At 45.4% G+C, this 22,673-nt stretch overlaps 1 protein-coding gene across 1 annotated transcript in view; it reads left to right on the forward strand.

Moving 5' to 3' along the window:
* The window catches only part of CD38 (CD38 molecule), a 57,406-nt gene that overhangs the window by 27,490 nt on the left and 7,243 nt on the right, over window positions 1–22,673 (forward strand). The window contains exons 2-4 of the mRNA XM_060655392.3: window positions 11,863–11,992; window positions 14,784–14,919; window positions 20,342–20,427. Coding sequence (XP_060511375.3) covers window positions 11,863–11,992; window positions 14,784–14,919; window positions 20,342–20,427 — 352 coding nt within the window. The remainder of the gene's footprint in view (window positions 1–11,862; window positions 11,993–14,783; window positions 14,920–20,341; window positions 20,428–22,673) is intronic.

The raw sequence follows: 22,673 nt of genomic DNA on the forward strand, positions 1-22,673 counted from the left end.
CCTACCTAAAGTATGCTCGGAATTCTTACATGAGCTTACAGTGGTCACAACAGAGTATCAGACTGCATACCTCTGGCCTGGGAGGAAATCAAAATGCAAAATTTGAAGTACGGTTTCTACTGAATGCATATCACTTTTGCATCAAATCATCAGTGGAACCATCGTAAGTTGGGGACTGTATAGCTTGTGCTTTAGGTCTGTCCTCAACTCCTAGTTAATTTTGTGTAGGGTATGAAGTAAGGTAGGTTTCAGTTTTCTTTCACATATGAAAATCTATTTGCTGTCGCATCATTTATCGAAAGAGCTTTCCTTTCCCCATTGAATTGCTTTGACACTTTTGCTGAAAATCAATTGATCATGTCTTAATCTGTTTGGACAGCTATACCAGAACACTATAAATCAGATGACTAATGAACAACATAAATTTCTTTCTTCTTCTTCTTCTTCTTCTTCTTCTTCTTTTACTTTTTTTTTAAAGTGTATTTATTTTGAGAGAGACACAGGCAGTGTGAGTTGGGGAGATGCAGAGAGAGAGAGGGGGAGAGAGAGAGAGAATCTGCCAGTGCAGAGCCTGATGTGGGGCTTGCACTCCCAAAACTGTTAGTTCATGCCCTGAGCTGAAATCAAGAGTTGGACAACTTCACTGACTGAGCCACCCAGGTGCCCCCAGAAATTGATTTCTTACAATTCCGGAGGCTGGAAAGTCTAAGTTAAAAGGCCAGCAGTCTCAGTGTCATTGCATTTGGAATTAAAACAGCCCTTCCTTGATGATAATTCAGACAGTCAGTTCTCAGTCTGCATATTCCTTGGCTAATCAAGAGCATCTGACACAGTCCATCACTTCCACCACCTTAATACACTTTCTTCACTTGGCTCCCAGAATAACCCATTCTCCTGCCTATTGTCCTACATTCCAATCTTTATTGGGTTTTTCTCCCCACCTCTTCTGTCAGATTGCCTCAAGGCTCAATCCTTGGTCATCTTCTCTCTTTTGTATTTTGGTTGCTGATCTCAGGTAGTTTCATGGCTTTCTCTCTCCTGAACTTCAGGATCAGACACCCGTCTGTTTAGTCCACAGCCTCACTTGCACATCTAATAGAAACTTCAAGCTCAGCGTGTTTGAAACAGAACTGATCAATGCCATCCCCACTAAACCTCTCCATCCCAGTTCATGGCAACTCCATCCTTCCAGTGTCCCAGGCTACGAACTTTGGAATTATTATCGACTCCTTATTTCTTTAACACCACACATCTTAATCCATTAGGAAATTTAAGGCTAAAGGGAATCTATCACTTCTTACCATCTCTCCTTCTACTACCCTGGTCCACATCACCACAGCAACTTGCTCACATTACTGGTCTAGCTTCCTCTTTCGGACTATACTCACTGAAGCTGTCAGAGAAATCCTTTGAAACTTAAGTAATATCATGTGCTTCCTGCGCTGTGGATCCTCTATGGCTCCACGGTTCTCCATGTGTAGAAGCTCCATTCCTGACAATGGCTCTGGGAGCCCCACCCACTATGCCTTCCTTTCTGTCTACTGTCCACCTGGCTTTCTCTGCTCCAGCCACCAGCTGTACTGGCTTCTTTGCTGTTTCTTGAACATATCAGGCATTTCAGGCCAGATTAATGGAATTAGTGACTTCTAAGCTTTCCTGAAGATTTTTTTAAAATATAATTTATTGTCAAGTTGGCTAATATACAGCGTATACAGTGTGCTCTTGGTTTTGGGGGTAGATTCCTATGATTCATTGCTTACATACAACACCCAGTGCTCATCTCAACAAGTGCTCTCCTCATTGCCCATCACCCATTTTCTCCATCCCCTCCTCCATCAACCTTCAGTTTGTTCTCTGTATTTGAGTCTCTTATGGTTTGCCTGCCTCCCTCTCTGTTTGTAACTATTTTTTCCCCTTCCCTTCCCCCAGGGTCTTCTGTTAAGTTTCTCAAGTTTCACATATGAGTGAACACATATGATATCTGTCTTTCTCTGCCTGACTTATTTCACTTAGCATAATACCCTTCAGTACCACCCATGTTGCTACAAATGGCAGGATTTTATTCTTTCTCATTGCTGAGTAGGATTCCATTGTATATATAAACCACATCTTCTTTATCCATTCATCAGTTGATAGACATTTAGGCTTTTTCCATAATTTGGCTATTGAAAGTGTTGCTATAAACATTGGAGTACATATGCCCCTATGAAACAGCACTTCTGTATCCTTTAAATAAATTTCTAGTAGTGTTATTGCTGGGTCATAGGGTAGTTCTATTTTAAATTTTTTGAGGAACCTCTACACTGTTTTCCAGAGTGGTTGCACCAGTTTGCATTCCCACCAAAAGCGCAAGAGGGTTCCCGTTTCACCACATCTCGCTAGCATCTGTTGTTTCTTGAATTGTTAATTTTATGACTCACTATGACTGGCGTGAGGTGGTATCTCAGTGTGGTTTTGATTTGTATTTCCCTGATGATGAGTGATGTTGAGCATCTTTTCATGTGTCTGTTGGCCATCTGGATGTCTTCTTGGGGAAAGTGTCTATTCATGTCTTCTGCCCATTTCTTCACTGGATTATTTGTTTTTCAGGTGTTGAATTTGGTAAGTTCTTCATAGATTTTGGATACTAACCCTTTATCTGATATGTCATTTGCACATATCTTTTCCCATTCCGTCAGGTGCCTTTTAGTTTTGTTGATTGTTTCCTTTGCAGTGCAGAAGGTTTTTACCTTAATGAGGTCTCAATAGTTCATTTTTGCTTTTATTTCCCTTGCCTTTGGAGATGTGTTGAGCAAGAAATTGCTGCAGCTGAGGTCAAAGAGTTCTCCTCTGGGGTTTTGATGGTTTCCTGTCTCACATTTAGGTCTTTCATCCATTTTGAGTTTATTTTTGTGTATGGTGTAAGAAAGTGGTCCAACTTCATTCTGCATGTTGCTGCCCAGTTCTCCCAGCACCATTTGCTAAAGAGACTGTCTTTTTCCCATTGGATACTCTTTCCTGAAGAGTTTTTTAAGTAAGCTCTATGCCCAATGTGGGACCTGATCTCCTGACTCCGAGATCAAGAATCCACAGACTGAGCCAGACAGGAGCCCCAAGAGTCTTCTTCTGTCTTAACACCCTACTTGCAAAATTCTGACTTCCTCAGGGAATCCTGCTGGTTGCTCTCTTTGCCCACAAGGTGGCAATCTTTGCCTTCAATTCAGGCTCCCTCAGTCTCAAATTAAAGAATTAACCACTGAGTTAACGGGCTCTCATGTTTTCTTTGGGCCAAGACAATGTTCCCTGCAAGACTTCACGGCAGGAAAAGTTATAGAATGAGTGTAACTACCCCTTGAGATCTAAGTGTTTTTAGGGATGAGGATTTTAGGCTCTGATAGCTTTCTTGGGGGAGCAACATATTAGGTAGTTGATGTTGCTTTATTGGTGGGGACTTTGAAATAGAACCATTATTTGTGGGAAGGGTGACAGCATATCCTGAGAGGTGACAGCACCAAGTTAGGAAGTGTGAAGTAGGCTGACAACATACAGATTTAACCACCAAATGTACTTGGTTTTCACCTTGGTATAAGACTTTAACTCTCTGCCCATCCCCTGTTGGCTTTATCCCTTCGCTTGGGAAACAAGTGTCTATTCTGGTCTGTACCTTTGCATTCGATCTAGGGAAAGGACAGCCCCTCTGGGGTCTTAGGTCCTCATTTCTGTTAGGAACAACTTCACCTCCTGTGGGGGGCAGCATTGTTCAGAGAAAGAGTGGAGTTTGGAATGTCAGATAGGTCTGCCCCTTGCTAATTGTTCGGCTTTGGTCTTGTTGCTAAACTCTGAGCTTCAGTAGCTCTAATGATAGGAACTTCCCCACAGGGCTAGTGTGAGATTTAAATAGTATGAGTTAAGGAGTAAGCACAGTGCCTGGCACATGGGGAGCACTCTGTGGTGGTCATACACTTTTCCTTCTTCCTTCGAGTGCTCCCTCCTGTCTCTGGGCTCCTGGAGACAACTGCCAGGGTAGGTCAGAAGTAGGGAGAAGGGGGGAGAAGCCAACAAGAAGGGTCGACTCATGGGGGATAGGGCAACTGAGGAACCGTCTGGGGTCTGCTGGAAGGAATAGAGTGGTAGGAAGGGGGAGGACGTGCCACTGACCTTGAATCCTAAGGAGGCAGGCAGAGAAATACTGTCATGGCTAAGACACCAGCTCAGCCTGCAGACTTTCTTACTAACAAATCGAGTCTTCCAGAAGCTGCTTTTGGAGCTTCTGCCAAGCATAAACACTGATTAAGGCATGCTGGTTTTCACAGGCCCTCTGATTCTTGAATATCCTTCTCAAGATTGGAGGTTACTGTCATTGTCCCTCAGCCCAAGACCACCAGGAACACAGGGCAGTTGAACAAGATGGGCTTCATCTCTCTTTCCAAGAGTGAGCCTTAGTACGAGGGCCCCCAGGGCAGGGGAGGGTTCAGTGTGAGCATGTTAGAAAGGATTGATAGGATTGGGGCTTGTTTTATGAGCTTTTGGGGGAAAGAGGCTGGCTTTGCCTGGATGCTGCCAAGGAGTACAGGGCAAGGGGGTCATTCTGTGATAGGGTCTGCCAGGCTGCAAGCATGAAGCAAAGCCAAAGCTGTCACTGGTAAAGAGGGAGCAGCCACTGATACTTACTACAATACAAGGGTATTTGGTCTGTGTGCGTGTGTGCGTGTGTGTGTGTGCGTTGTGGATATTGTCTGTTGACATCACAGTCTCAGGGTCACAGAGAGGCTTTATTTGATGTCAGGTGCCCTTGAATTATGTTCAACAGGAGAACACCAGGACAATGCAATTCTCTTTTTCATCACCAACATCTCCATATATAACCTTGTGCTCTCTGGGTCCCCAGGAGGAAGGAACTACAGCAGCTGGGCTGTGATGGCTTTACTTAATTTTGGAAGAAGGGATGATCCTGAGGGGAAGAAAGAAGGCAAGCGAGTGGGCTAATGGTCTGGTCAACTGGACCTCCAGGTAGATAGACTAACGCCATTTGCTAGAATGAAGCAGCCTATGTTGTGAATCCCCTTAACAGGACGTCCTTGGTTAAAGATGACTTAGAGAAAATTGATTCATCATCTGTGAGGCGTGATTCCCTTGAAAGTCATGTAAGCAGTGGAACTCTCTGGGTAATAAAATGGAGATATTTCATCCTTTTAATCCTTCTCGTTGTGTAACGAACCCTACAGAACCCAAAAGGTCACTTCATGGTGTTATCCGTGATTCTGGGCCAGAAAGCATGTGTCTCATGCAGGAAGGCAGGCAGGACACCAGGGGCGATATAGGAAGTGGCATCCCTTCCTCCCTTCCTTTGACTGAGCCTCTCAATGACTTGTCTCCTTGATATGATTCATCAAGTCTGACTCTGAGTATGATCTGTGATGAGGAGTGATTTGACAACCCAGTCTTGCTTGAGGATGCAAGAAAGTCTTTAAAGGGGAGACAGTTCCACTGGAAAAAGTCTGTGGCCCTAACCCCTACCCCTCCTCATATATCACATCACTGGGCCTTGAGTGGTGGGGCCAGGGCATCTTGCCTGATTACATGCTATTGTTTTTAACAGGATGAGGGGTAGAAAAGACACTTTGTAGCTAGCAGACGTGAGGGAGGGCGCAGAAATGATGGGTGGTGACGGAGTAGAGATCCTCTTCTGTCTCTGCTGGATACAGGAATTCCTAAGGTGGTATGTTTTCTTTAAACCCAAGTCCTAAGCTTCCCAAGATTCTCAAGTGTTTGGTCTAATTGCTCAAGCTACTCTAAAAGAAAATAAAAGTTTTGTTATGATCGCTATTGTAATATATGTTTATTGTAGGAAAAGTCAAAGTATAAGGATGGGACGATTACAAGGCAACCTTATACTCCTCACAACCAGGTATAACTATTTTAAAACATGGTTTGAGGGGCACCTGGGTGGCTCAGTTGATTGAGCGTCTGACTCTTGACTTCTGCTCATGTCATGATCTCACGGTTTGTGGGTTTGAGCCCTTCATCTGGCTCTGTGCTGACAGCGTGGAGCCTGCTTGGGATTTCTGTCTCCCTCTCTCTCTGCCCCTCCCCCGCTTGCTGTCTATTTCTCTCTCTCAAAAAACAAACAAGCAAACAAACAAACATGGTTTGATTGCCGTGGTTTCTTTTCCTTTTAGTTTTAAAAAATTGGTTGTGGGGCACCTGGGTGGCTCAGTCGGTTGGGCGTCGGACTTCGGCTCAGGTCATGATCTCACGGTTTGAGGGTTCGAGCCCTGTGTCCGGCTCTGTGCTGAAAGCACAGAGCCTGGAACTTGCTTCGGATTCTGTGTCTCCCTCTCTCTCTGACCCTCCCCTGTTCATGCTCTGTCTCTCTCTGTCTCAAAAATAAACAAAAAAAAAATTAAAAAAAATAAATAAAAATAAAAAATTGGTTGTGATTTTGCTATATCTTCATTTAAAAAAATTGAACTTCCCTTCCCCCCTTTTTGGCTGGCTTGGATAATCCGTTGTTAAATTTTTTCTTTTAATGTTTATTTATTTCTGAGACAGAGAGGGACAGAGCCTGAGGGGGGAGTGGCAGAGAGAGAGGGAGACATAGAATCCGAAGCAGGCTCCAGGCTCCGAGCTGTCAGCACAGAGCCCGACGCAGGGCTCGACCTCGCAAACTGTGAGATCGTGACCTGAGCCGAAGTCGGTCGCTCAACCGACTGAGCCACCCAGGCACCCCTTGGATAATCCATTTTTATCGTAAACCAACAATACAGAAAAATATGAGGTGAAAGTGGAAATTTGCCTTTATTTTTCTTCCAAGAGACAACCCCAATTACCAGTTTGGTGTGCATCTTTTTCCTGTTTTCTAGAAGGTGAGGTCTCCTTTCATCACTTACCATAAAATAAACATCCCCCAAGTGATTCCAAGCTCTGTATTAATACGTTGTTCAAAGGCTGCTTTGTTTTCCGCTGAGCAGAGACACCTTTTGACGCCATTCCCTTCTGTTGGCTACACAGCTCTAATCTCTGGAACCCATCAAAGGCAGCGAAGCCAGAAAGGGGGCACATAGAAACCCCGGGCGGTTACAAATATAGATAGATTTTGCATGCCACAACAACAGGGGAGCCCACAAAGAAAAATCATTTTCAAAAAAGAAGACTGCTTAACATTTAATCAAGGAGTTTTTGTTTTTGTTGTGTGGTTTTAAATCCCGTGCCTATCCTCTGTAGTAGAGAATTAGAAAATGTTGGACTATTTATTGTGTTTTCAAGTTTTAGTGCCTTGGGCAAAAGTCACCGGTGCTTTGATTGTAATTAGTTCTGGTCTTTCTCTGCCCTCAACCATCATCTGAGTGCCTTGAGGATAGCTCTGTGCCTGGTGGGAGGCTCTCGGTAGGACCCCGGGAAGTATTTGTGGAAGGAAAGAGTGGGTGATGAAGCAGCCCAAGTGTCCACAGTGGGTAAACAGATACCCAGAATGACGTGTAAGCCTACAGTGGAATGTTGTTGAGCCTTTGAAAGGGCAGGGGATTCTGACACCTGCTACAACACGGGTAAGCTGTGAGGACATTGCACTAAGTGAAATCAGCTGGTGATGGAAAGACAGGTACCCACAGTAGTCAAATTCACTGAGATAGAAAGTGGCAGTGCAGTTCCCCTGGGAGGAAGGGGGAAGGGGAGGCTTCTGAAAAATTCTCAGTTCTACTCTTTCCACCTTTGCCATTCTGACTTGGTTGGCCTGGAGTCGGTCTTTTCCGAAGCTCTCGGGTGATGGTCAAGTGTGGCCAGAGCTGAGAGCCACAGGACCCGATGACTTCCCACAGTCTGATCCCGGCACAGACAGCTCTTGGGAATAGCCCTGGGGCTCACAGTCTCTATCCCAGGCAGCAGGTCTGCCTGGAAGTAGCACCATTGTGGAATGGAGAGCCATTTTTAATGCAAAAAACAAAACAAAACAAAACAAAACAAAACAACAACTTCCAGAAATGGCTCTTCCTTCCATGCTGCTTCTTCAATTTTTTTATGTTGTTTTTATCTTATATTTGAGAGAGAGAGATCAACAGAATGTCAGCAGGGGAGGAGCAGAGAGACGGAGACAGAACCTGAAGCCGCCTCCAGGCTTCAAGCTGTGAGCGCGGAGCCCGACGTGGGGCTCGAACCCATGAGCAGTGAGATCGTGACCTGAGGTGAAGTCAGCCGCTCAACCGACTGAGCCACCCAGGGGCCCCCCATGCCGCCTCTTCAGTCAGAGGCGCACCTCCATCTCTGTTGGACACAGACATTCCCGAGGCCACCTGTTTCTTGTAACCGGCCAATTTACTCGGAGCAGCTTGGCTTGGCTATCATTTGATCTGATGGAACGGTGCTCTACCCCGGGGAACAAACATGAACACGGGGGATTCTTGCAAAGAAGCCACACTAATGAACTTGAGGCTCCTTTCCGCATTGACGTCTATAAATGAGTACTGCAGACACCTCCCTATAGTGCCATCCCAACGCCTTCTTAATTCTATATATGTATTTATGCCGATCAAAACGGTGACTGGCACATCCAGGGTGCAATGTTTACTTTTGAGTTTAAGGATAAAAAGAAACTTCAGGGGCTTCTGGGGGGCTCAGTCACTTAAGCATCTGACTCTTGATTTCAGCTCAGGTCATGATCTCAAGGTCGTGAGATCGAGCCCCACATTGGGATCCGTGCTGAGACTCGGACCCTGCTTGGAATTTTCTCCCTCCCTCTCTCTCTGCGCCTCCCTGCGCTTGTGTTCTCTCTATCTCTCAAAATAAAGAAATAACACATTAAAAAAAAAAGTAGCTTCATAAAGCTTGACCCCAGACTTCTGATTGCTCCTCCTCATTTTCTCTCAGTTGTGGACACAAGGAGGCTGTGATCTCTGAGACAGAGAAAGGGAAGGCAGTTAAATCATAAACTCGTCTCACGTCTGTTTCAGCTTATGTTCTAGAACTCTGCTCCTTCTAGACAAGGAGCTCCGTTAAATTATTATCAACCTGGGGATCCTTGAGCCCAGAAGGTAGTGTCTCCTGAGCTGGGGGTCTACATACCTAAGAAACATAAAAATAATTTTAGAGGTTCGTGAGTTCTCCCGGAGGCTCCATCAAATCTTTGGTGATTACATAACATGTTCATAAAAACATCTGGTAAACAGTGGGTTCTTGGTGCACGTTCATTTCTCTTTCCTGCCAGATTTTTTTTTTTTTTTTGTAGTGGAAAATTCTCTTGCTCTTCATCTCAGGGAGACATCTCTCCCCCTCCAGCCTTTGTCTGCCCCCAGTTCTGCAGATGCTGGTAGAAGAATTGTATGAGGGAGTTGGAATCCGGAACAGGACATTGTTGAGAAGGCCACTGAATTAAATTAATGGAAGTAAAACATGATCCCCCAAAGTGACATAGCCACCAAACACTTTTTCTCTAAACTTGCCATGATGGTGCCCCATACGTTTTGATTGACATTGAAGTACATAATGCAATAACCCGTTTTCTTTGAAATGTGCAGTGTATGAAGAAAGCCAGTGTATGGTTTCCTGGCCCAGCTTTGGAAGGCAAGCCATGAGGCAGTTGAAATGTCCTGTGCAGACTGGGGAGTAGAGGGATCTCGGCTTGAAAGAGCCCTCCACGAAGCCTGCAGGTGTTGTGTGTGAGCTCATCGAATTCTCTCGAACCTCCCATGAGTGAAGTGATATTACCTCCCTTTCACAGATGGGGAAACTGAGGCTGGAGCGCTTTTCTAGCCTGCCTTCCAAGGCAACGCTGTAGTAGGGTGGTGGGAGCCTGACCTTCAGGGTCACACAGACTCGGGACCTGTCCCGGCTTTCCCACTCACTCATCCTGTGACCTCTGACCGGTTCTATAACTTTGCAGCCTTCAAGTTTCCTCATCAGTAAAATGGGACAACGGTAGGATCTCCCTGTGACCAAGGCCCTTTCTTCTCTAGAATCGAAGTAGTGATTTTAGCTCTGCAATGGCCATCAAGGTGAAAGATTGCTTCGCACCTTCCTTTGCAGCTAGGTGTGGCCTGTGATAACATCTTAGCAAATGAGATGAGAGCAAATAGAACATCTTCTAAGAGCCTGTCCTTAAGAAGCAGCCCACGTGCCCACTGCTGCTGCTGCTGCTTTCCCCTCCTCTTCCTTCTTTCTCTTCCTCTTTCTTTTCCTTAACCTTTCCTGTTGGCTGGAATGTAGTCATGGTGGCTGGAACTGAAGTAGTCATTTTGGACTGAGCAGATGGGTCTCTGATATGTGCAATGTCATAGAAATCCCAGATACTGGCCTTGAGCTTGAGATATGAGCAAGAAATAAAATTCTCTGTTGCGTCCCTGCAATTTTAGGTCTTACTAAGTTGAATCAAATACTGATACATTTGCTCAGAGAAATGATAGGAGATTAGATGAGATACGTATGTGCAATATATATTAAGCCCCCAATAAATGCTACCTTTTGTTGTCATTGTTTATTACTACTACTACTACGAAATTATTATCATTATTATTGCCTCAGCCCACCCAGCTACCGGATGACTGATCTGGAATTCTGTCCTGTGGCTTTTGCATATCGAAGCCATTACATTTTACAGGCTGATTCTTACTACGAGTGGAAGATCAAGGAGACAATCATATTGCCTGCGGACAAGGGGATGGGCAGTACTATTGCCCTCTGGGTTGGGTTTGCACCCTAATCTGACCCCAAGGGGCCGGGTGTTCTCACCTCCCCAGGTGCAGGACATACTAACTCTGTGTGCCCTTCCGGGCCCTGTGAGGATGAGCCCCATTCCTAAGTTGGCCCAGGAGTTATATGGGCCACGCCTGCCTCTATGGGCTGCAGATGACTGCTCACAGCCAGCAAGGTCTGAGCAAGGGGCCCAAAAAGAAAGACAGGAAATATTATTGCTGATGTTGCGTGAACCTTTATTCTGTACTGGGCAGTGTGCCGAAAGGATTTACCGTGTGTTTTATTTAAGCCCCCAAAGGTTGGGGTTTATCCTGATCGTGATACCTGAGCGCTCCCAGGGGAGACCCACCTCTTTGTCCCGAGGAAATGATGGGTTTCTGTGCACCTGCTAACAGGAACAGAAGGGATTTCAGCTGCTGTCTTCTTAGCCCCTCTCTGTGCCCCCATCCCTCCTCCCTCCGCTCTTTCCCACCCACCTGCCTCCTCATGGCTGGGGGCTGTCTGGAGGGGACGAGGAGTCCGAATTCTATTCCAGAGACTTCTATCTTTAGGGCCAGCTCAGAATTTTCTAGTGGTGGCTCAAAAAAAAAAAAAAAAAAAAAAAAATCAGATGAGACCACTCTCATGCTTAAAATGATCCAATGGCTTGCCAGTAATTAGAGTAAAATTTGAGATCATTTCTTTGGTCCAAAAGACCTAAGTGATCTACCGCCTGATTATTTTTCTGACCTGATTTCTTACCACTCTTTTCCTTATTCCTTTCTGTGGCAGCTGTGTATTTCAGAGTCTTTGTCCTTGTAGTAGCCTCCGTCTGGAATGTTCTCCTTCTCATCATTCAGTCTTAGCTTAAATGATCTTTCAGGGACACCTGTCCTGACCAGCCTCCCTAACCTGGTCATTGTATCCTGCTGTCGCCCCCCCCCTTGATTTTCTGAATACTTGGAATAGTCCGTACCGATTTTGTTAACTTATTTGCTTGTTTGATTACTGTCTGTGTCTCTAACCGGAGAAGCAGCTCTGGGAGAGGCAGGGACATTGCAGGGTGGGGAGGATAACGGTCATCTCTTAAAAAATGCTGTCCGGATGTGCGTGAAGTTCTAGGCATGCAGCCCGTGCTTCGTAAATGACACGTGCCCAGGTAATTATGTTCAAAACCTAACCTTTCATGTTTTGTTTTGTTTTCCGTGTTTTGTCTCACAGACATAAAGATTGCCAAAAGATAGGGAAGGCATTCACAAATGCATTTCTTTCTAAGGATCCTTGCGGCAGCACGGAACAGGACTATCAGCCATTGATGGAGCTGACGAATCAAACTGTACCTTGTGACAAGGTAACGGGATAGAGTTATTGATTTTTTTTAAAGTTTATTTATTTATTTATTTATTTATTTATTTATTTATTTAGAGAACCAGCAGGGGAGGGGTAGAGGGGGGAGGACAGAGGATCTGAGGTGGGCTCTGTGCTGACAGCCCCTGATGTGGGGCCCAGACTCATGAACTGTGAGATCATGAGTCAAAGTCAGATGCTTAACTGACTGAGCCACCCAGGCACCCCGAATTATTGATTTTTAAAACTGAGGATAAAAAAGGGTGCCTGGGTGGCTCAGTCAGTTTAACATCCAACTCTCGATCTCAGCTCAGGTCGTGATCTCAGGGTTCATGAGATTGACCCCGCATCAGGCTCTGTGCTGTCAGCTTGGGATTCTCTCACTTCCTCTCTCTGCTCCTTACTTGTGCGTGCACTCTTTCTCTCAAAATAAATAAACTGCAAAAAACAAAACAAAACAAAAAACAGGGGGCGCCTGGGTGGCTCAGTTGGTTAAGCGTCCAACTTCGGCTCAGGTCATGATCTCGCGGTTTGTGAGTTCGAGCCCTGCGTCGGGCTCTGTGCTGACAGCTCGGAGCCTGGAGCCCGCTTCGGATTCTGTCTCCCTTTCTCTCTGACTCTGCCCTGCTCACATTCTGTCTCTGTCTCTCTCAAAAATAAATAAACATTAAAAAAACCCCAGCAAAACAAAACAGGATAAAAGCCAAAGGAAGAGACTACAGGACCAAATTTTGGCCAGGATGATGGAGGAGAAAAATCTGGAGGTTAGGGTGTATGCGTGGTTGGCCGAGATGGCGTCTGTGGAGATTTTGCGGCACCTGGATATCATCTGGATTTGGGACATGTGAGGAAGGAAATTAAGAGAGAACCGGGGACAGGGAAAGTGGAAGGAGACGTGACCAAAAATCAGGCAAAGCAAACCTGTGGGAAACCCAACCAACCCAAACAAAAAGGACCCGACTTTATATAACTGCGAAACTCTCCCTTGACCTCTGACGATGATGATGATAATTCATAGCCACCCTGCAGAATAAACAAGTCAAGAGTCAACACCCCCATTTTACCGGTGAGAACACTGAGACTTGGTGAGGTTTGGCGGTCAGTGACTGCTCACGTTTGGTGGCCTTGAAAGTGACCAGTTGAAATGTTGGTAGCCTGGGATTTGGAGCCAGAGAGGCCTGGGGTTTATACATAGACTGTACTGGAACAAGTGTGGAATGGCGTACAACTTTCCTCAAGTCAGCATTTAAGGTGAAAATTCAGCGCACCCCAAATCATCTTTGTGTAGCCTCCGAGCCAGGCACCTATTATAGCCTCTCATCCCCTCGGTGGAGAGCTAGGGTTATTCCAGAGAGCCGGCCAGGTGCACCGACACGGGGCGTACAGAAGAGCTGCTTGGCAAATAACCCCAAGGATCCCTAACTCGGCAACAGACCCGGGACTAAGCACTTTTTATTTGCAATTGTCTCATTTCATCTCACATCTCGGGTTCCTTACAGTCACTATCGATACCATTTTACAGATGGGGAAAGTGAGGTTTCGTGATGCTCTGGCTGCCCAGGGTCAGACAGCTGTAAGTAGTGACGCTGGTTTCACAGGGCACGTGCCTCTGGGGCCCACGCTTCAAACCACGCCCTCCACGCCCTCCTATCGGGAAGGAGTAGAGGGGCACCTGGGTGGCTCAGTAGGTTGAGCCTGGGACTCTGGATTTTGGCTCAGGTCATGATCGCATGATCCATGAGATAGAGCCCGAGTTGGGTTCTGTGCTAACAGTGTGGAGTCTGCTTGTGATTCTCTCTCCCTCCCTCTCTCTCTCTCTCTCTCTCTTTCTCTCTGCCCCTCACCCCCTCACAAAATAAAGAGATAAACTTAAAAAAAAAAAAAAAGAAGGTGCCATTTGCAACTATGTGGATGGAACTGGAGGGTGTGATGCTAAGTGAAATTAGTCAGAGAAAGACAAATATCATAGCACTTCACTCATATGAGGACTTTAAGATACGAAACAGATGAACATAAGGGAAGGGAAGCAAAAAGAATAGAGAAACAAGGAGGGAGACAAAAGCATTAAGATATTCTTAAATATGGAGAACAAATAGAGTGTTACTGGAGGGGTTGTGGGAGGGGGGAGGGGCTAAATGTGTTAAGGGCATTAAGGAATCTACTCCTGAAATCATTGTTGCACTGTATGCTAACTTGGATGTAAATTAAAAAAAAAAATAAGTAAAAATTAAAAAAAATTAATTTAAAACTAAAAAAAAAAAAGGGAATAGATCCATGGTCTGAAGATTGTTCTGGTATTTGACCTTTACAAGGGACCCTAAAAAAATTTACTGTATTTGTTCTTTCCTTTCTCTCCTTTTTCTTTGTGGGAATAGGAAAGATTTGGGGAAGGAAACAGGGTTCTGGAGCCCTTTAAGAACCCAAGAGCACTTCTCCCAGAAAATAGCACGTAGACACAATTGTTTTGCAGATGACTTTAGGAATTTCCTAATGTCTCCTCCAGATGTGCTCTAGTTCTGTGTTTATTGTAAGATTCTCATCCGTGGCTTTCAGACTTTTTTTCACTGCCACCAAAAATAATAATGTGACCTACAAAACGCACACACACACACACACCCTCCATCCATGGACACAGAACACAGTGATGCACTCAGCAACGCTCACTTTTACTCTAGGGGTTTTACTCTGGTCTTTTCTATCTTTCTCTCATTTAAAAAGATGTGGATTTTGTTTTTGTTTTTGCTTTTTGACTCACTGAATTACTCTCAATAACAGGTTGTGTTTTTCTTTCCTAGACCCTCCTTTGGAGCAAAACAAATGAGCTGGTGCACGAATACGCATGGGTCCAGCGGGAGCTGTTCACCCTCGAGAACACACTGCTGGGTTACATGGCGGACGGCCTCAGGTGGTGTGGAGACCTAGGCTCTTCTGGTGAGGGTCTGGGCTGTCTGGAATTGCAGGGAGTGCAGGGCGAAGGAGCCCTGGGCTCTGCCAGGTGCATTGGTGTGGTGAGGAGCCACAGGTACCTGCCCTGATGCCATCTACACACTTAACGATAATTCAGGTTCCCGTAAAATAGCGTTCCTTAGATCAATTCAGCGTTCTAGAAAAAAACTGATTTGCGAGGTTGGGCCCGTCTGTGCTCCCTGATCTGTCCACTCTGAGAGCAAGGGTAGCCTGCTTCTGAACTGGAGGTGTTTGCTCTGTGAGGGCATTATTCGGGACTAGAGAATGGCAGAGCAGGCTGAGGCCTGAGAGGGAGCCAGGCCACAGCCCTTGTTCCACGGAATGGCCACGGCAGCAGGTGGATGGGCTCCTCCGCGTCTCAGGCCAGTGCGTGGCTCTGCTGTCATTGTTCAGAGGTCGCCTTATCTTGCCCAGAAAGACCCAGAATGCTTCACTGTGGGGAGGTGCTTTCTACCCAGAAAACTCTATCGAGCCCGTTTTTACTTCTTTGTGTTTTTCTTTCTCTTTTTATTTATACGGTGGATATTTTTATTTTATGTTGTTTTATTCTTTTTTTTTTTTAATGTTTATTTATTTTTGGGAGAGAGAGGGAAGGAGAGAGAGAGACAGAGGGCGAGCAGGGGAGGGGCAGAGAGAGAGAGGGAGACACAGGATCCGAAGCAGGCTCCGGGCTCCGAGCTGACAGCACACAGCCCGACGTGAACTCACAGACCGGAGCACAAGATCATGACCTGAGCCAAGTTCGACCCTTACCTGACTGAGCCACCCAGATGCCCCATCTATATTATTTTGTTCTTATTTTTATTGCTTTTGGCTGTTTTAAAAAAACTTATTATGGTAGCTTCTTCTTCCCAGGTTTACATTATTTCCAATTATAAAAAGGCTGCATGCTTATTTGCCAAGTACAGAAGTGTTTAAAGAGTGAAGGTCACCTTGTACCTTCTCCAGTCCTCCATTTCCATGTTATTTCCCGAAGGGGACTGTTGTCAACAGTTCGGTAAGAATCCTTCCACACATGGCCCCGTGCTCACATAAACACATGTGTTAAAAAGTACACATACACAATCTGCAAGTTTGCTTTATTCGTTTAGAATTAGTAGATAGAAATTACAGCCATATTTTTTCAAAAGCCCTCATGTATCTCCTCTGGGGATGGTACCGTAATTTATTTAACCCAATCTCCAATTGATGGACATTTAGGTTGTTTTTAGATGTTGTTGCTTAGCAACTGTTGCTTCTGTGCACAACAGACACTCACATGCTTACACACACCCACACTGGCACACACCCAGGGCTCACATACAGCTGCGTGCTTGTGGAAGCACTTTGGACAGATACATTTCTACAAATGAGATTTCAGTGCTGAATACACTGTGGTAGAAACAGATACATTTGTCATTCAAAAGGAGATCACCATTTACACTCTCATCAGAATCTGTTACATTACTTATTCACCCATACCCTTGCCAACACTGGATGTTCGCACTTATGAAAATGCTCTTGCCAATTTGATAAAGAAATAATACGTCGGCTTATTTTGCACTTCTTTGGTTGCGAGGCCAATCGTGTTTATATATTTCATGGTAGATATTTCTATTTCTTTTATAAACTGGCTGTTCATATATCTTGATGATTTTTATTGGATGCCTGTTCATATATCTTGACTATTTTTGTTAGTTCTATATAAATTAATAGTAGTAGCTAGTACTTATTGGGTACTTACAAAATCCCAGCCTTTGTGCTACATGCTATGTGAGTATCCACTCAGTGAGTCCTTCCTTACAGCCCCAGGAGGTCCCGTGATGATCCTATTTTACAGATGAGAAGCCTGAGGCTGAGGGCTGTTATATGATTTTCCCGTTAGTAAGTGCTCCCTGAGCACTAACTCCCTGAGTTAGTAAGTGGCAGGGCTGGGAGCGAACCCAGGCTTCCTGGCTGGAGCCCTTGTGTCTTAACTGTGTGTCATCTCACCTCTTCTCTGGAGTACTGGTGGAAAGCCTATTTTTGTCAGTTTTTTTTTTTTTTCTTTTAATGCTGTTTGTATTCTGTCTTCTGCTGTACAGAAAGGCAGTGAATCTGCCGACCCTTTCCTATTTGGCTGCTGGGCTTCAAGTCGAGGTTAGATTTTCCTCCGTCTAGATTGGGGACTCTTCATGTGTGTTCGTTCCATTGTCATCAACATTTTTGCCCCTGTTGAGAGATGATTCAAATTTAATTTTGAATGATAATTTAGTAATTATTTACGTCTGTGCATGGAAATGTTTCCTTTTTTATTTGTGTGATTTTGTTTTTAAAGCATACCTCCCCCCCCCTTTTATTGCTTATTCTTAAGAGAGAGAGAGAGAGAGAGAGAGAGAAAGAGAGAGTGTGCGTGCACCAGCTCGGCTAGGGGTGGGGCAGAGAGGGAGACACAGAATCCGAAGCAGGCTCCAGGCTCCGAGCTGGCAGCACAGAGCCTAATGCAGGGCTTCAACTCAGGAATCATGAGATCATGACCTGAGCCAAAGTCAGATGCTTAACCAAGTGAGCCACACAGGCACCCCCACGCATGTACTGCCCCTTCTAAAATGGATACCACTCGGGCGCCAGGGTGACTCAATCAGATCAGCATGCCGACTTTGGCTCAGGTCATGATCTCATGGTTCACGAGCCTGAGCCCTGCATTGGGCTCTGTGCTGATTGCTCAGAGCCTGGAGCCCGCTTCGGATTCTTTGTCTCCCTCTCTCTCTGCTTCTGCCCCCCACCCCCACCCCCGTACTCTGTCTCTATCTCAAAAACAAATAAACATTAAAAAAAAAAAAAGAGATACCACTCCTATTGGACTAGGACCCACCCACACTAATGACCTCATCTTAACCGATTATATCAGCAAAGACCCTTTTTCCAAACAAGGTCACGTTCCCAGGTACTGAGGGGTTAAGTCTTTAACATATCTTTTGAGGGGACAAAATTTAACTCATCACGGGAGGAGGTAGAAAGACGGCTGCTTCTCTAGGGTCAGCTGTACACATATCCACAGAGGAAACTGCTGCTCCATGCCTGCCTTTTGGGACAGAAGAAAGTTCCAGGGCCTCTCGTCATGCACCTGCCCTGCCTGCTTGATAATTCAGAATGGAAGTCAGACGGCTGCAGATTCTGCCCGCATTCTCACTCTGCCCTCCTGTCCCGTATCCAGTCAGTCACCAACGTGTTTGCCTTTTCTATCGCCATTTCTGCTGCCTGAGTCCAGCACTCGAACGCACCCTGCTTTCTTGGTGGGACTGTTGTAAGATTCTTACTGCTCACTCCTTACCTCTCTGGGCTGGCCTCCAGGTGGCCACCGCAGTGGGATGGTTTCTGTCTTTGACCTGAAACCTCAATTTCACCTCTAGGATAAAGTCTAAGTTCCTTAGCATGGTCTGGGCTCTGTCTTTCTTATGCCTTATCATCCATCATTCCCTCCTCACCCGTCTGTTCTGGTGGTGCTAATCTAAACCTGTTGGGCCTTTGCATGTGTCCTCTCTGCCTAGAGCACCTTTCTGTCTGGTCTGGCCGAAGACTCCTATTCTTCCTGCAAAACCTAGCGCTGCACCAGCCTTCCCAAATGGTGCTGCATACCCCCTCCAACCCAGGTTGATCTTTCTCCCATTGATTTGGTTGTATTAGATCATGTGGTCTCTGAAAGCAGGGCTTCTATCGGATTCGTCTCTTTATCCTCGGGACCTAAGTCTCAATGACTGTGCGTGTCGTCAAGTGCAATGGATAAAACAGAGGAAGTATGTACACATACACACGTACAGACACAAGGGAATATTATTCATTCTCTTTTTTAAAAAAGGAAATCTCAGGGCGCCTGGGTGGCTCAGTCGGTTAAGCGTCCGACTTCGGCTCAGGTTACGATCTCGCGGTCCGTGAGTTCGAGCCCCGCGTCAGGCTCTGGGCTGATGGCTCAGAGCCTGGAGCCTGCTTCCGATTCTGTGTCTCCCTCTCTCTCTGCCCCTCCCCCGTTCATGCTCTGTCTCTCTCTGTCTCAAAAATAAATAAAACGTTAAAAAAAATTAAAAAAAAAAAAAAGGAAATCTCATTTGCAACAACACGGAGAAATCTCAGGGCATTGTGCAAAGTGAAATAAGCCAGACACATGACAAGTACTGCATGATATCAATTATATGTGGAATCAAAAAACAAACAAACAAACAAACAAACAAACGAAAAACGTCAAACTCCTAGAAACAGAGAGAAAAGTGGTTTCCAGGGGCTGGGAGGAGGTGTGGGATGAGGGAGAGGTCGGTAAGAGGGCACAGACTTCCAGTTATGAGGTGAATGAGGTCTGAGGTTCTAATGTACTAGAGTTGCTAACACTGTATTATCTAATTGAAATTTGCTAAGACAGTAGAAGTTAAATGTTCTCGAACACACAGCTCACACACACAAAGGTAAATGCGGGAGGTGATGAATGTGTTACATTAACTCCACATGGGGGAATCTTTGCACAATGTCTCTATGTATATGTCTCTATGTAGGATCCTCACATTGTACACTTTCAATGGCTTATAATTTTAGGGGGCGCCTGGGTGGCTCAGCTGGTTAAGCGTCCCACTTCAGCTTGGCTCATGATCTCACGGTTTGTGAGTCTGAGCCTTGGTCAAGCTCTGTGCTGACAGCTCAGAGCCTAGACCCTGCTTCGGATTTTCTCTCTCTCTCTCTCTCTCTCTCTCCACCCCCCCCCCCCTCACGCTCTGTCTCTGTCTCTCAAAAATGAATAAACGTTAAAAAATTTATAAATATCTTACAATTTTATGTGTCAATTATACCTCAAAAAAATTTTTTTAAACGGTGGTGCATTAAGGCAGATACGTTTGGGGGAGGTACCTCAGAAACAATGTGCTCGTGCGCTGTATCTGCTGTATCTCACCAACTCCTGAGCCTGTCTCGATGGGGGAGAGTGAGTGTAGACGGACTCGGGGGCTCTCTGAGCCTGGGGATGTGGAGACTGCATCAGGAGGGGGAGGAAAGCTGTCAACAAGGGAGCTGGCAAGAAGCAGAGGGATATTTGGCAAGAGTGGCTCCTGCGGGCCCAGTGTTAGCTCTAGTTTTTCCTGGACAAGGGGATAATGCCTAGGGCTTGTCTCTGTCAGATGAACTTCAGCTGCAGTTTCCCAGAATGATGACTCAAACCTTGTCATTGTGTTCCTGTCTGGGATTTGGAGGGTAAGGTAAGGACTTGGAAGGGATTCAGGGGCATTTAGTCAAAGTGGGGCGAGAGGAGTCCATTGTCCATCTTCCATCTTGGCAGCCATGCCATTGGAAAATGGCTCCACGGTGATCAAACAGCCTGGGAGGAATGGACTTTAATTATACCCTTTCTTTCCTACTTTAATTATTCTCTATAAACTATGTCTTTTAGAAATGAACTATCAATCTTGTCCAGACCGGAGGAAAGACTGTAGCAACAACTCTGTTTCTGTATTCTGGAATACTGTGTCCAAAAGGGTAAGTACCAAAAGGGAAATTTTAGCATTTTGGCGACCGAAGAACTGAAGAGGTCATCAAGTCAGTGGTTGGTGTTCATTCTCTTTGGATCACAGGCTCATTTAGGAACAAAAGTTTAGGATTCTTCCTTGAGAATAAAGGTACCAAAGCACATATCAGAATACTTTCACATACAATTTTAGGGCATTCATAGAGGTCCCATAGGCCCTAGATGACAAGTCCTTGCTCTTTTCCATTTTTGGGCTTTGGCTGCCAGGAACCTTCAGCTTGGTTTAATCCTCTGATCTAGGCATTGACCTATCTTAGATTCCTGGGAGAGTCTGAATAATCAACATTTACAGACCACTTACTGTGCACCAGATACAGGCATCTTCACGTGGGTTAAAAGCTTTCCCCCCCAGAAGAATCCTATGAAGTGGGTGGCATGAGTATCATACTCATTTTCTAGATAACGAAACAGAGGTGCAGGTATAAATAAACCGTCTACTAAACGTATGTAGTAAGTGGCAGATCTGGGAGTTTATCCCAAATTGTCTGGCTCCAAAGCCAGAATTCAGGCGAGGAAGGACTCATCCCTTCCCCACTGCTATCTATTTCTGACTTCACTGCAAGCTGCCTTGGGACATACTTATTTTTCTTATAAGTTGCTTCTTTGCAAGTGAACTAAGGAAAATGGGAAAGAAAGGAGGAAAGAAAGAACCGAAGGAGAGAAAACGGGAGAAAGTAAGTCTATACTATTTATAATTCTCTGGAATTGAGTGTAGACATCTGAGGAGCTGGGGCAAGTGAAACTCACATTTGTTGAGTGCCTATTTATGCCAAGTCCTGGCCCAGGTGCTCTGCCTGTGTCTCCTCATTTGATCCTCACAGTAGGTGCTGTGGGAAGGTGCAAATCCCCATGTTACAGGTGAAGACACTAAGACTCAGAGGTTAGGTGACCCATCCAAGGTCACTTGGGCTAGTAAGTAGTGGAGTCGAAAGCCTCACACCCTTGAGGAGATTCCGGTAAACTCTGGCATGGTGGAGACGAGGGGCTAGTCTGGGATTTGAAGTAAGGAGACCATTTAAACTTGGACAGATTCTTTAAACCGTTCTGACCTTCAGATTCCTCACTTGCCAAATGGGGATGAGAATAATACCTGTCCCATGGGGTTGCTGCTATGTCGAAATGCCACTTTCTTCGCTAACTCAGAATGCATTCCTTTAACAAATATTTGCTGAGTACCTACTAAGTGCTGTATAATTATACACAGGCACTGTAGAGTTTGTTGTTATTGTATGTTTGCTTGCTTGCTGTTTCTGAGAAATGTTCCTATTTATTTTCTCCTTCTCTGATATGTTTTGGGACAGTGCTGTTGTGAACAACTTTTATTTTTTATTATTTTTTTAATTTTAATTTTTTATTTTAGAGGGAGAGTGTGAGTGGGAGAGGGGCCGAGGGAGAGAGAGAATCCTTTTTTTTTAAGTTTATTTTTGAGAAAGAAAGAGAGAGTCAGAGAGAGAGAGAGAGAGAGAGAAAGGAAGACAAAGATTGCCAAGCAGGCTCTGTGCCTACAATGGAGAGCCTGATGCAGGGCTCAAACTCAGAAACCATGAGATGGTGACCTGAGCTCAAATCAAGAACTGGTTGCTTAACCGAACAAGGCACCAGGCACCTTGAGAGAGACAATCCTAAGCAGGCTCCACACTCAGTGCAGAGCCCAACAGGGGGCTGGATCCATGACCCTGGGATCGTGACCTGAGCCGAAATCAAGAGTCAGATGCTCAACCAGTTGAGCCACCCAGGCACCCCTGTCACATTTCATATGTGTCAAGCACCTACTTGGAGCTAGGAGCGAGCACAGTGGTGAAGGTGACCAAAGATGCCCTGCCATCCCCTGGGGCCGCAGCTTTCTGTTGGCCAAACGCTCGTAGATGTGCATAGACAACCTTGTTTTATCAGACAAGATCCTTTCTTTTTTAAAAATTTTAATGTTTCTTTATTTTTGAGAGACTGAGAGAGACAGAGCACAATCAGGGGAGGGACAGAGAGAGAGGGAGACACAGAATCCGAAGCAGGCTCCAGGCTCCGAGCTGTCAGCACAGAGCCGGATGCGGAGCTTGAACCCACGAACTGCCAGATCATGACCTGAACTCAAGTCAGATGCTTAACCAACTGAGCCACCCAGGTGCCCCAAGATCGTTTCTTTTTCTGACAAGAGAGAGCTGCTTGGGGTTTGAATCCCCACTCTGCTTCCTTGCTTCCA

The sequence above is a fragment of the Panthera onca genome, chromosome B1 (genome assembly GCF_046562875.1).
Source record: "Panthera onca isolate mPanOnc1 chromosome B1, mPanOnc1 haplotype 2, whole genome shotgun sequence".
NCBI lineage: Eukaryota > Metazoa > Chordata > Mammalia > Carnivora > Felidae > Panthera > Panthera onca.